Raw genomic sequence first — 13945 nt, forward strand, 5'->3', positions numbered from 1 at the left:
ATAATTATTAAAAGCCAACCAACTAATGTAGTCTTACCACTGTGGCTCTCCAGACTAAGGAAACTTAGCACTATCCAAAATATTAAAAGAATGATTATTCCAAATGACCTATAGCAAAGAGGGGTTCTCTACTGCACAGAGACTACCCTCCTGGCTGAGAGAACAGCAATCAACATGCTGATACAGTTCTTCAATAAATAGCCAGTAGAAAAAGGCTTTCCATGGTATCTGCACACTTTAAAAGACCCTGATTTGCAGGGCGGGGGGGGGGCTCAGTGGCTCAGTCAGTTAAGTAGCCGATTCTTGTTTTCGGCTCAGATCATGATCTCAGGGTTGTGAAGTCAAGCCCCACATCGGGCTCCACACTCAGCATGGAGTGTGCTTGGGATACTCTCTCCCTCTCACTCTGGTTCTCCCCCGGCTCGTGTGCTCTCTCTCTTTATCTAATAAATAAATAAAATCTTTAAAAAAATAAAATAAAATGAGACCCTGGTTTTGTGTTGCCTAAATTTAAATAGAGAAATTTAAAATCTACATCTGTAGCTTCAACTTGTACTCTAAATTCCCATTTAAAAATCTTTGTCTCAAGATGTCCCCCACAGACTCATCTTTAGTTTCACATGGAACCTCCTCTTACTGTTCTGACAGAGCTGGTCCTGTTCTTCTACGTTCCATCATTAGAAACCTTAAGATTCATTTCTGGATACCAGAGATGATAAAATCAGCCTATCAATAAGTCTATCAGCATACTTATTTTTGAGTATGTCTCTCAGATCAGCTTTTTCCTTTCTACTCCCACCACCCTACACGGGATTCCTTTCATAGCTTCAGAGCCAATCTGTCCCTAATGATTTACAGAGATAGACCACAAAAGTAAAGGGATGGCGTGCAGTGAAAAACCCACGTCAGGACTGACAATCTAAAACAAACAGAACTAGACATTGAACATTAAAAAAGATTTAAAAATAAAACCTTGCTAAAAAAAGTCAAGATGTGCTATCCTAAAGATCATATATTCTCGTATAACCTTTTTATTTTACAACTGGGGCAACCGACAGTCCGTGGAAAAGTGAGTCTTAAAACACATTTCTTAATTTGAAAAGACATATGCACCCCTGTGTTTACTGCAGCATTGTACAATAGCCAAGATATGGAAGCAACTCAAGTGTCCATCAGCAGATGAATGGATAAAGAAGATGTGGTGTACAAACACACACACACACACACACAATGGAGTATTAGCCATAAAAAAGAATGCGATCCTGCCATTTGCAACAATGTGGATGGACCTAGAGGGGATAATGCCAAGTGAAATAAGTCAGTCAGAGAAAGACAAATACTAAGTGATCTCACTCACATGTGGAATTTAAGAAACAAGACAAATGAACAAAGAAAAAAGAAACAAACAAAAAACAGACTCTTAAATACAGAGAACAAACTAATGGTTGCCAGAGGGGAGGTTGGGTGGGGTGATAGGTGAAACAGATAGAGGGGATTAAGAATTACAAACTTCCAGTTACAAAATATATGTCACAGAGATGAAAAGTACAGCATAGGAAATACAGTCAGTGAGATAGTAGTAAGGTTGCTTGGTGACAGACTACACTGATTGTGAGCACTGAGTAATGTACAGGAACGCTGACTCATTATGTTGTACACCTGAAACTAAGGTAACGCTGTATATGTTCATTATACTTTAATAAAAAATTAAACAAAAATACATTTCTTAATTGCTAGGTCTGCTGATTTTTCATTTATAACATGTTGCACACAGATGAAAACTGATCCCTCTGATGAACACCGATCCTCTCTGATGCACAAATATAGCGTGCAGTCTACTTCACTTCCATTTCAATGTCGTTGAAGCAATAAGAAAGGAGGGAAGTAAGAGTGTGACCCATGAACCCCACCGCAGCTCCACCCCCATGACTTCCCTCACTTAAAAGCAGGGAGTGATATTAGTGGTACATCAATAAATGCTTTGATTTTCCACTGTCACTAAGCTGCTATGCTTTCCTGTTAAAAGATGTATTAGTTTGGGCGCCTGGGTGGCTCAGTTGGTTGAGCGACTGCCTTCAGCTCAGGTCATGATCCTGGAGTCCCAGGACTGAGCTTCTCCCTCGGACCCTCCCCCGTCTCATGCCCTCTCTCTCAAATAAATAAATATTAAAAAAAAAAAAAAGATTGGTTTTGAAAACAGTTTTTAGTTTTGAAAACATGTTACTCCTTTGAAATATATACTAATTTAAATACTGTCTTTAATGTATATATGCGGAACAAATAATAAAAAGAGATACTCTAAATTACTGTCTCCTATCACTGCGCTTGTTTGGTTTTAAACAATTGTTGCCTGTGAGGAAAGCATTCTGGAAGAGTTACCTATTTGCTTGTAAGGAATGTAAATAGAGCCAACCAAGGCTTTGGGGGGAAACAGACATATTGGGTTAAATAAAATATATTATTAAAATGTATTATTTTAATACCTGTTTATTTTTACCTTTATTAATGTAGCAACTAGGGAACTTAATCATCTATGAGGCTTGCATTATATTTCCATTGGACAGTACTGGCCTAGACAATTATTTGGAATATAACCGCAAAGACCTGATAAGATGGGGATGAACCTCCAAATGGTTCTAGAACATTTTTTTCAATAAAATATGAAAAATCTCTTTGTGAAAAAGTAAAGAATAAATGTATGAAAAATCTTAAACATGGAGGTTAGAAAAGTAGATGTAACGTCTAAAACATATTCCAGAGGCATGCTACATTTTCTGGAACAAGAAAAGGGCCAGGAAATAAATACTTTTGCCTTTGTGGGCCAATACTCAACTCAATTACTCAGCACAAAAGCCAGCCATAAACAATAGGTAAACAGATGGGCAGGGCTGTGTTCCAATAAAGCTTTATAAAAACAGACCAGCTGAATTTGGCCCCCAGGCTGTAGTTTGCTAACTCCTGGTATAGAGCAAAACACCACGAATTCAAATTTCAAAGTGAGTTTTAAATGAACTAGCTTTGCTTTAAAACATGACAGTACAGAACAAGAAAAGTCAAAATCAGGTTGGAAAAGAGAAATATTATCCCCTCTGGAAAAAAGACGGAATTCACTAAATGAGACGGAAATGATGAGAAAAATAAGAAAATTGTTTCTCGTCTGTGGAAACAATTCTTATATAAAGTCATGGGCAAAATCACTTACATTTAACTCTATTATCCAGAGTAATGTTACAAATAAGAGGTCAAAGGTGACAAACAAACAGAAAGTCCTCCTGACATCAGATATGCCTTTCTTCTCCCTTCCTTCGTAAGACTCGATCCTGGCCATGAGGTGTGTGGGGTTGATGGAATGAACGTCGCGCAAAGAAGCGTGAGGGCTCTGACTCCCTGTGAGAGCGCTCTCCATGTCTTCTTGCAGGGGGTTCATCCTGGAGGAGGGGTAAAGGAGCCTTTCTCCAACTTCACCATCCCTAGAGAGAAGAGAGCTTTGTGTTAAATCAGAGCTCACCTAAGAACATCATGCTACCCCCACCACGGGGCAACTGTTTCTCTGACAACAGTGTCTTAACTGAAGACATTTCTTCTGATGAAGACATAAACAGAAAGCGAAGAGAAGCAATCCTTGATGTTATCAATCAATATTACAAAAGAGCTGTTACAGAAATGAATGAAATAAAGAAGAATGCAAATTTACAGAATTAAAGAGAGAAGACAGGATGCTAACCACATCAAGAAAGGTCTCACTGATAACCTGGAGATGGCCGGTTCCTTTGCTGGGCAGGGGGGAAAACCTCTCCAACTCTGCGTTGTTACTCTTGAACCTGGAAACCATTTCCTGAAAGCTCCCCAGAGGGCCTGTAACCAGAATGTGTAAACGAGACAGGAAAAACGTGTTTCCTAAAGAGGAATTGCTTTCCACCAAAAGTATCTGATAAACTGATTTTAGCATTTCCCCATCACTTCATAATGAATAAGCATGTTTCCAGGTCTCTTCTTGGGAAAAAAGTACACCCCCCCCTCAAAAATTCAGCATTATGCAAACACCTCTGTGCTAACTACACAAGTTACAGCTCTATCTAGAGATCCAGGAGCTCCTCTCCCCAAGACCAAGATGTGCTTCTACAGTACAAGTGAAAGATTAGTAATCTAAGTGGTCTGATCTCATGGATGACCATGAGAAACAGTATGGTGGTAGTCAGGAAACAGTATGGTGGGTGGTATTACTGTTTGCCAAATATTCCTGTTTCCCTCCTATAGCATTTCTCCCCATGGGAGATTCTATACCCCTGGCTCTACCGACTTCATGTGCCTTTTTTGGCCAATGGAATGCAAGCAGAAGCTTGGGCGCCACTTTCATCCAGATCTAGGAACCATGCACTGGTTCTCCTTGCTTTTGCCACAGCGACTGGCAATGGCTAGATAAAGAGCATTTTCAAGGTGGGTAAAACAGAATTTGGAAACAGACTGCTGAGGCTTCCCTAAAGCACTGTGGTCCTGCTTGGTCCTGTCACTGTCCAGAACTGTCTCCTTAACAGAACTTCTCTCCCTTCCCACATTCAGGAACAAAAGTCCTTCCCACATTTTCATACAATGTGGTGATAAAATGACATAACATTTTGGAAAGCAATTTGGTTACATGAACTAAGATGCTTTAAAATATTCATACTTCTTGGGCTAGTAACCCTACTTTGCAAATCTAAAGAAAAAAAACTGCAGAACTTCAGGACAAAAACTGATCTATGTCATTACAGGTCGGCTTAGTGATTACCTCTGAGCAAGAGGGAGGGAAGAGTGACTAGAGCTCACAAGTTTGGTCAAATTCCATTTCTTGCCTGAGTAGTGCTAGCATGACTGTACTCATGACTTAGTGATAATTTACTGACACAGGTAGTAGTTTCAGTGGCGTCTTGATTTGTGAAGATTCAAAATGCTGTACACTTATGTACATGTACACATACAGGAATTGTGTATGTGTCTCTGTGAAGTAGACTTTATCATTATATGTCTATAATGGTTCCAACTAGAAAACAATCTAAGTATCTAACAAAAAGGGATTAGATAAATCATAGTACAGCCACAGTAGTCATTAAAATACTTAGAAAGTATAACTTAGAAAATTGCTTGTTATAATAGTAACTAAAATCTGAATATTAAACGGAACACACACATACAGAGTATGTTCACAACTTTGTAAAAATAAAACCAAAGTTTTAGAGCAATGTACCTATGAAACATGGCAAATGTTATACTGATTATCTCTGCCTGATATTATATGCCCTCCCACATTTACCTTTTCCATATTTTCAGACTTCCTATTTTGCACATACAGTATTTACAACAGGAAGGATTAAATTCAAAAGTAAAATTGTTTTATTCCTGGACGGATGCCTCAGGACTTTATGAGGCTCTTCCCTCCCTTCTCAACACATCTGGGTGACAGTAGATAACCTCATCTTGGACATTTTGAAAAGTTCAATAGGAGTCCACTTCAGTGCTTTGTAAAATAAAATATAAATTTCCAAAACTTGAAGCATTTCTACACAATTTCTTTCTCAATGAGATCATTACCATCCTAGGGGAAGGAATACCAATGGCATATTCCCCAGTACAGCTGCTCTTAAAACAAAGCTTGCAAAACACGAAATTTATCTTCCAGGCTTCTAAGAGTTAATTCTGGACAATAAGTAAAAAGGAATGTAACTGTGTTTTCTGTGATGAAACACATATTTCAAAGTTCAAAAAGATACTGGAATTGCTCTCTAAATTTGAACCTGGATAAATATAGACATATTTATATAACCATGCATTCTACAGTAAGAAAAAGCAATCCAGGTAGTTTTTAAGCCAATCTAACATTCTATTAGCAAGTATATTTAAAAATTAATTTAAATGCTGAAGTCTACTAAACTGTATAGACCATCCAACAAATTCTTACTGAAACTCAGGGCTGTTTTTAGGAAGAAAATCGCTTCCGAGGTAATTAGATCACTTTCTCAGTCTCATCCATTCCTCCTTTCCTGAGCCCACTCCTCATGAATAAAAAATGGTAACAAAGCAAAACACCAACCCTAGAAATCTGGGGCTATTTCAAACTAAAACATGACATCATACAATGGTATACAACTGCCTTGAGAAATGAAAATCATTACACTGTTTTTTCAGATGCATGCACAGAACTGCTAACTAGCTAGAATTTATAGATACTTGCATACTTTCAACAATAGTTACCCAAAGCACAGATTGTTGTGAGCAGACTCCTAGCAGACTGATCCCTCCCTAGGACAGAGGGAACTTTTAAAAGGGAGAGAGAGCTTCCTTTTAATGCATAAAAGAGAAGGAAACTACATAAAGCCCCTTTCTACTCTACAATCATAGGACTTCATGCTAACCTTGTCCTGCCAAAAGATTCAAGTGTGAATTCCTTCAGGAAGACTTCACTGAAATGCTCCCCACATTCTAATCTCCAGGCAGGGTCAAGTATATCTCCTCCAAGTTCCCCCAGGACTGTGGATATGCCACTTCTGCTATTGCTTACTACAATGTGCCCTAATTATCCATTTATTCGCCTGTCTCTCTGGCAAGTCAGTGTGCTCTGTGAAGGCCTTGAATTTGATTTGCACACTCCTGCGTCCCAGGGACCACCACAATATACGGCACACAGCAGGAACAAAACAACTGGTCAACTAATTTAATTCTACCATCTATCACAGAGACCAGCAGAGTTGGCTTTCAAAATTGTCTGAATTGAAGAGACTACAACTACTTTTTTCTAAGGAAGAGCCTGGATATTCTTCCAGATGTAATTTTGGAAGTATTAAATATTCAGTTCTTGGTACTGAGAACCTCTCTGGGGTTGGCTTAAGGAAGACTAAGCCTCTCTAAAGATTGTGTTAAGCATTGATTAGCTGTATGCACAGGAGCCTAAATCTACAATTCAAGATTTATTCCAACCATGCGGAAAGTATGGGGGATGAGGAGTGGGGCGGAGAATTATTAAGAAAAAAAGAAAAACATCTCCTTATCTTTTTCTGGGATTTGTGTGAGGAAATGAGAATCTCCTTTTGTTGTTTCAGTTTTTGAAAATGAGATTCATGTCTTCCTCTCTAGATGAATAACTATCTTCCTCTGTACTTTAATATTAGCCAGGTATTTCTACAATTATGCTGTATTAACAACTGCCCCAAATTCAGTGGCTTAACACAATCTACATTTATCCTCAAGCTCACGGGTCTTACAGGTTGCCTGAAGTTCAGCTGCTCTAGTTGGGGCTCAGCTAGGCAACTCTGCTCCTGGGGGCAGCAGAACTTGGCTTCAAACTGTGTGTTGGATCTAGGTCTGACCTTTGTCTTCCTCCTTGGACCAGGACTATCTGGGTCATGTTCTTTTCACGGCAAGTGGCAAGAGCACAGGAGACAAGCTAGATCATGTTAATACATTTAAAATCTCTGTATACATGATGTCTGTCCTATTCTGTCAGCCAAAGTATATCTCAAGGCATGCCCAAGGCAGCAGAGCTCGCATGTACACTCCACTCAAAGAGGAGGAGAACGTAAGTGCATATTTGCTGATTAATTTACCAATCTAGCATAGCTATCAATCTTCTAAACCTGGGGTTGACAAACTATAGCCTGGAGGCCAAATATGGCCTGCTGCCTGTTTTTGAGTATCAGGTTTTATCAGAACACCACCAAAACCATTCTTCTGGTCTATGGATGCTTTCACACTAAGACGGCAGAGGTGAACTGCCCCACCAGAAACCATACTTTACTATAGGCATTTTTCTAGAAACAGAGATTACTGCTTTCATTAGCTTCACAAAGGAGACCCAAGTGAGATTTAGAGTTGTTTAGATTAATAGGCTAATGATGAATAATTCCACTGGTTGTTCTGGTGACACCACAGGTTAGGGATACACCGTATGTTGGCTTCCCTGGGGCCACTTCAGCAGTGCTTACAGCATCAATATGCTGCTCTTTGACTTAATTCTCTTTCCTTAATTCCACACTACCAGAATTGGAGAAGAATTCTGTCCCATCTATGTTGACAGCTTCTTAAATGATGATATCCTTCCCATGTGGAAAAAAAACAAAACAAAAAGAACTAAGATCCTTTCTGCTTCCAAGAGGACTGGCTTACATCTTTGGGATTCTTCTATGGCACTCATCCCCAGGCTGGGTGCAAAGCTGAGCCAGAACTTCAACTCCATCTGCTTCAGCACAGAATTGATACTATCCAGATGTAAAGAGCAGCTGCTCTGAGCACTGGCTACCATTGCTAGTGTCATACAGAGTCCCACAGTTTCTTGTACCTTCCTACGAGGAGTAGAGAGAGGCTCTGGACACCCACTGGTGGCATCAAACCACTTCTTTCAACCCAACCACCCAGCCTCCTTCTTGGTACTACTTCTGGCGACAGCCAGGACACTGTATGTTCTCCTCGAACAGAGTGTCAGGATAACAGACACTAAAACCATTTAATTCAGAAAGACTTTAGTCATCACCTTAACCAAAGGCCTAGGGAGCAGAGTTGGCTTATAGACATGCTTTGCTTGGTCTTGCACAGTATTGCTCAACATTTTGAATTAATTGCTAACATTTGCATGTAAAAATCCAGACTTCCAGGGGCACCTGGGTGGCTCAGTTGTTAAGCGTCTGCCTTCGGCTCAGGTCGTGATCCCAGGGTCCTGGGGTCGAGCCTCGCATCGGGCTCCCTGCTCCACGGGAAGCCTGCTTCTCCCTCTCCTACTCCCCCTGCTTGTGTTTGCTCTCTCGCTCTGTCTCTCTCTGTCAAATAAATAAACAAAATCTTAAAAAAAAAAAAAAAAAATCCAGACTTCCAGCTTCTCTTGAAAAGTTAAAAATAGAATCACTAGGCCTGCATTTCCTTACCATAACAATAAAGCCCAGAAGATGCTGACCTCTTTAGAGGTGGTATGATGCACTTTCCACTTGGCCTCAGTTTTTCCTGGAGGCATGTTGAGTTTGCCACTCTGATCTATTTCCACTCCCTTGTTTTAAAGGCAAAGAGTTGCATTAACACCTGAAGACTGTCTCATTATATTGCTTCAAAGGTTTCTCCATCTTTGTTATCAAAGTTATTCTTGCCTATAAAATAAATGCATGCTAGAAGATTAAAAAAAGAGGAAAGACTCTGAGGCCTATGTGGATTATAGGGACGTGCCCATCTAAGAGATGTTTTAAGATATATTTTAGGATTAAAACTCAGGTCTTCTACTTCTTCCCTCTCCGTCACTCAGCCTCCTCCCAGGTTACTAGAAGGAAACAGGAGGGACATCAGCAGGTGTTTAAATGGACCTGGGGATGCAGGCATTGAATCGGAGAGTCCTAAAGACACGGGCTGCCTCAGCTGTGCCCACTCTATCCTAGGACTGGGTTTCTTTGGGAGCAGGGGGCAACCCGAGCTGGCTACCCTCTAGCAAGGCCCACATAGGAAAAGACCTAGTTAATGATGGGTAGAAGTCCTGTCTAGAGCCTAAGGGTTCCAAGACGAAACAGCCAGAACTGGGGAATGGGAATATGGAGGAAATAACCTGACATTTACAAACACACCTTGCCAGTAAGAGAAAGAGGCATGGTAACTAAGAAACACAGAGCCTTTAAAAAATAAATATACACAGAAAAAGAGGATGTGGGAAGGAAGCTACAGCTAATTTGAAGTATCAAAAAACATAGTAAAACAACCTTCATATTTTAAGGATATCAGTATGAGATGAGCAAAGTTTTGCCACACCTAAGAAGAGCCGAATATCCCACATGTCAAATTCAATCAATTATTAGCCTTTCATAAAATAAAAATTTCTACTTAATGTCTGCTTAAATGAAGCTGCTTATATTTTTTAAAACCTCCAAAGTTGTTTGTAGATATATTTTCTTTTTTTTAAGATTTTTTATTTATTTGACAGTGAGAGAGACAGCCAGAGAGGGAACACAAGCAGGGGGAGCGGGAGAGGGAGAAGCAGGCTTCCCGCAGAGCAGGGAGCCTGATGCGGGGCTTGATCCCAGGATCCTGGGATCATGACCAGAGCCAAAGGCAGAAGCTTAATGACTGAGCCACCCAGGTGCCCCAGGATAAGATGTTCTAAACAAAGAAAAAAGTACGATTCATTGTCCTGTACTTCTTCATGTTGTTGATTCTACCCTGGAAAGTAAAGGCCCCGTAGAACTCTGATGAAAGTGGCTGTAGAAAGACTAGCAGGGGACAAAGTTAAAGAGTTGATGCCTTTGTGCAACACTTCACCTTCCTGAGCTAGAGAACCAGCATTACAAAGCACTACAGGAAGTTCAATAAAACCATGATCAAACCAACTTTTTTTGGCAAATTGCCCACTACCACTATGTTCACATTTCAAAACAGTCTTGGCTTACTTAATGCCATATATACTCCAAACTAAATACAATGTCTAAAAAATATTTCTAAAATCTAGGCTATTGGATTTTATTTTATTATCTTTTATTTTGTTTCAGGATTTTACTTAAATTCTAGTTAGTTAACATACAGTGTCATATTGGTTTCAGTGATTCATCACTTACATACAACACTCAGTGTTCATCACAACAAATGCCCTCCTTAATGCCCATCATCCATCTAGCCCATTCCCCAGCCACCTCCCCTCCAGCAGCCCTCAGTTTGTTCTGTATAGCCATCAAAAAGAATGCAATCTGGCCATTTGCAACACGTGGATGGAGCTAGAGAGTATTATGCTGAGCGAAATAAGTCAGTCAGAGAAAGACAAATACCATTATGATCTCACGCATATGTGGAATTTAAGAAACAAAACAGATGGAAATTGGATTGAATATCAAAATACCTAACTATCACATTCAAATTAGCAGTTGAAACAACAGAAAATCACTGGATAGAGAGAAACAACAGGAGATTACCAGATAGAGAAACCTGAGGCCAAAAATCAGTTATTGTAAATAAGTGAAAAATTGTATAAAACATTTAAATAACATCCTATTGTTCAGTACAAATAAAAAAATAAAAAAAACCTCTCCTCAGTCAAGGAGTCAAATTTTGCCAGCAGATCCCTATTAATTTGACCACTGAGTGAAATATTTAAAAAAGAAAAAGAAGAAAACAATGCATGCGCATGTATGAAAGTCTGCAAGGCTTTTTACAGATCTGCCCATATCATCAGGGCTACAATGGGGAAGCAGAGGGGAGAACTGTGAAATAAAGTAATACTGCTCTCTAAGAGTTCAACTATAAATTCAACACATAATGAATTAGAGTAGAGTACGGTGTCCCTAAAGAAGCAAAATGGTTCTCAGGCCAAGATAGGAGAATATTGACAGGACATGTGTTCAGCTCTCAAGAGCAGAAGAGGAAATGTGCCCACCAGAAAGGGGATGGGCCAGCCCAGAAAGTGCAGGAACAGGAGTGTCACAGCAAATGGAAGCTGTGTCTAGCCCGGCATCTTCAAGTGGGAGGACCTTGCCTGTTGGATTCTAAGCATCTCCAGTCCACGGGCCTATGATTATATAATGGCGCAAGGGTATCATCAGTTCCTTTTGTCACTGAACAATTTAATAATTCCCTGCATGCCTCCCACCACCTTTTTAAAATTCTGTTTCTTATTAAAATGTCATAGTGTAGGTAGAGAAACAAGAGATGATCAGCTCGAGATAAACATTCAGTCTACATAGCGGTTGCCGTGTTCACTGCAGATTTTGAGATGTGAGTTGACCCACGGGAGGCAGAGCCACTCTCCACGGGGCTCTGGAAACAGATGGTGACAAATGAGGTTTCTTGGTCAACAAGAAAGAGGGCTGGACTGTAACACTAACAAAGTCAGTGTGACGCCACTGAGAAACTTTTGGGGAAGTGGATGTGGATGTCTCCTGATGACCCGCAAAAGCATTGCTCTTTGAGGACTCCTAGAGATGCCATTCAGATACCACCTTACTGATAGTCATCTTTAAATATTAGCATATTTTGTGTATCGTAGGCAAGTGGTGACATTCCAAAAACAAAAGAGAATTACAGAAAGTTGTACTTCACTTCACTTCAGTATTCTTCCAATATCTCTTTATAAACTCACATGATGAACAACAGTGGTGAGAGTGGACATCCCTGTCATGTTCCTGACCCCAGGGGAAAAGTTCTCAGATTTTCCCCCATTGAGGATGATATTTGCTGTGGGTCTTTGGCATATGGCTTTCATGATGTTGAGGTATGTTCCCTTTATCCCTACATGGTGGAGGGTTTTTATCAAGAAAGGATGAGTATTTTGTCAATTGCTTTTTCTGCATCTATTGAGAGGATCATATGGTTCTTTTCCTTCCTTTTATTAATGTGGTGTATCACACTGACTGATTTGCAGACTTACATACAATTATCAATAATTTTCTGTAAGTAACATCAAAAACTAATGATGTATGGTGACTAACATAACATAATAAAATAAAAGAAAAAAAAGAAAAAATAATTTTCTGTAAGTAAATTATTAAGAGGACCACAGTTATCAGGCTCAAAACAGAGCTAGAATAACTGAACTTGACTCTATAATGGTAATACAGTACATTTGCTTTTTTTAAAATCTGACTTACAAGTATTTGAGTATGATAACTAATTCAAAACCCCGAAAAAGTAGGGGAAGTTCAGCTAAAGGTTCTTAATAAGTACATAGATTCTGACACATATCCTCTCAACTAAGCAAGTATAGCTAATATTTGGATTTCTAAAAGTTGAGAAGTATAATACATTTGAAATCAGGTTTAAGATTTACCACTCAGTACCAATAACATATGCCTTACCAGAAAGAACAGAGGAAAAGATCCATCTTAAAAATGAAGAAAATGTAAAAGCTAAGAAAATGATAGATTATAATCAAAATGGAAGCGTTGACAGTTTACTTTTTAAAAAAACCTATTTGGCATTTTAAAGACATACATATGGATGCAGATTATTTGAATACATAATTTTTTAGAGATGGATAATTATATTTTTAGCCCCTCAATCACAGATGATATGCTATTTTGAGGATACGATATGTTACACTTACAAAATTTACCATAAAACTATACTACTAAATAAAATCTAATTCAATAAATCTTGCAATTAGGGACTGTACATAGAAAAAACAATGCAAAATAGACACTCATAGCAGTATTTTCTAAAATACTGAGATAAATATATTTCAAAATTTTTAAATAATATTTAAAAAATGACAGTAAGACCTTAGGAAAATGTTTAGAGAGAAGTTTATAAAAGAATTCTGAAGGGGTACCTGGGTGGCTCAGTCGGTTAAACATCTGACTCTTAATTTTGGGTCAGGTCATGATCTCAGGGTCCTGGGAACAAGTCCTGGGCTGGTCTCCACACTCAGCCCAGAGTCTGCTTGAGATTCTCTCTCTCCCTCTGCCCCTCCCACCCCCTTGCTTGTGCGTGCCTGCTCTCTCCCTCTGTCTCAAATAAATAAATAAATCTTAAAAAAAAAAAAAGAATTCTGAAAATGTCTTACTAATGAAGCATTTAGGTAAGAACATGTCAAACTCATATTCAATGTAAATATCCATTTTCTCCTCTCAGGGATGAGAGGTAGAGCCAATGGAAATAAAACATCTTACTTTGAAAAAAATAATAATAAGTTAGATTGTATAATTTTAAAAAAATGACAGTAAAAGCAGTGGAAAGCTGTCGAAGTTGTACTTATCATCAAATTCACTTCCTTAAAGTACTTTAATTACTTTTTAAATAAAGAATAAAATTTTAAAAATAGGCACTTAAATTTTAAGGTTACAAAAACTACAAGTATCTTGTAGGGAAAAATATCAAAAAAGAAAAACAATGAGTACGATTAATAAATAAGTCCTAAAGGAGAATGATAAATGTTCCAAGCTGGGGAATGGGTCCAATGTGATTCATTATACTAAACTCTCTACTTTTGTACATGGATGAATATTTCCACGAATTTAAAATA

At 38.8% G+C, this 13945-nt stretch overlaps 1 protein-coding gene across 1 annotated transcript in view; it reads right to left on the reverse strand.

Moving 5' to 3' along the window:
• The window catches only part of STARD3NL (STARD3 N-terminal like), a 53685-nt gene that overhangs the window by 18132 nt on the left and 21608 nt on the right, over nucleotides 1-13945 (reverse strand). The window contains exon 2 of the mRNA XM_021682920.1: nucleotides 3203-3470. Within this exon, the coding sequence (XP_021538595.1) occupies nucleotides 3203-3427 (225 nt within the window). The 5' untranslated portion in view covers nucleotides 3428-3470. The remainder of the gene's footprint in view (nucleotides 1-3202; nucleotides 3471-13945) is intronic.

This window comes from Neomonachus schauinslandi, chromosome 12 (assembly GCF_002201575.2).
Source record: "Neomonachus schauinslandi chromosome 12, ASM220157v2, whole genome shotgun sequence".
In the NCBI taxonomy this organism is placed as follows: Eukaryota; Metazoa; Chordata; class Mammalia; order Carnivora; family Phocidae; genus Neomonachus; species Neomonachus schauinslandi.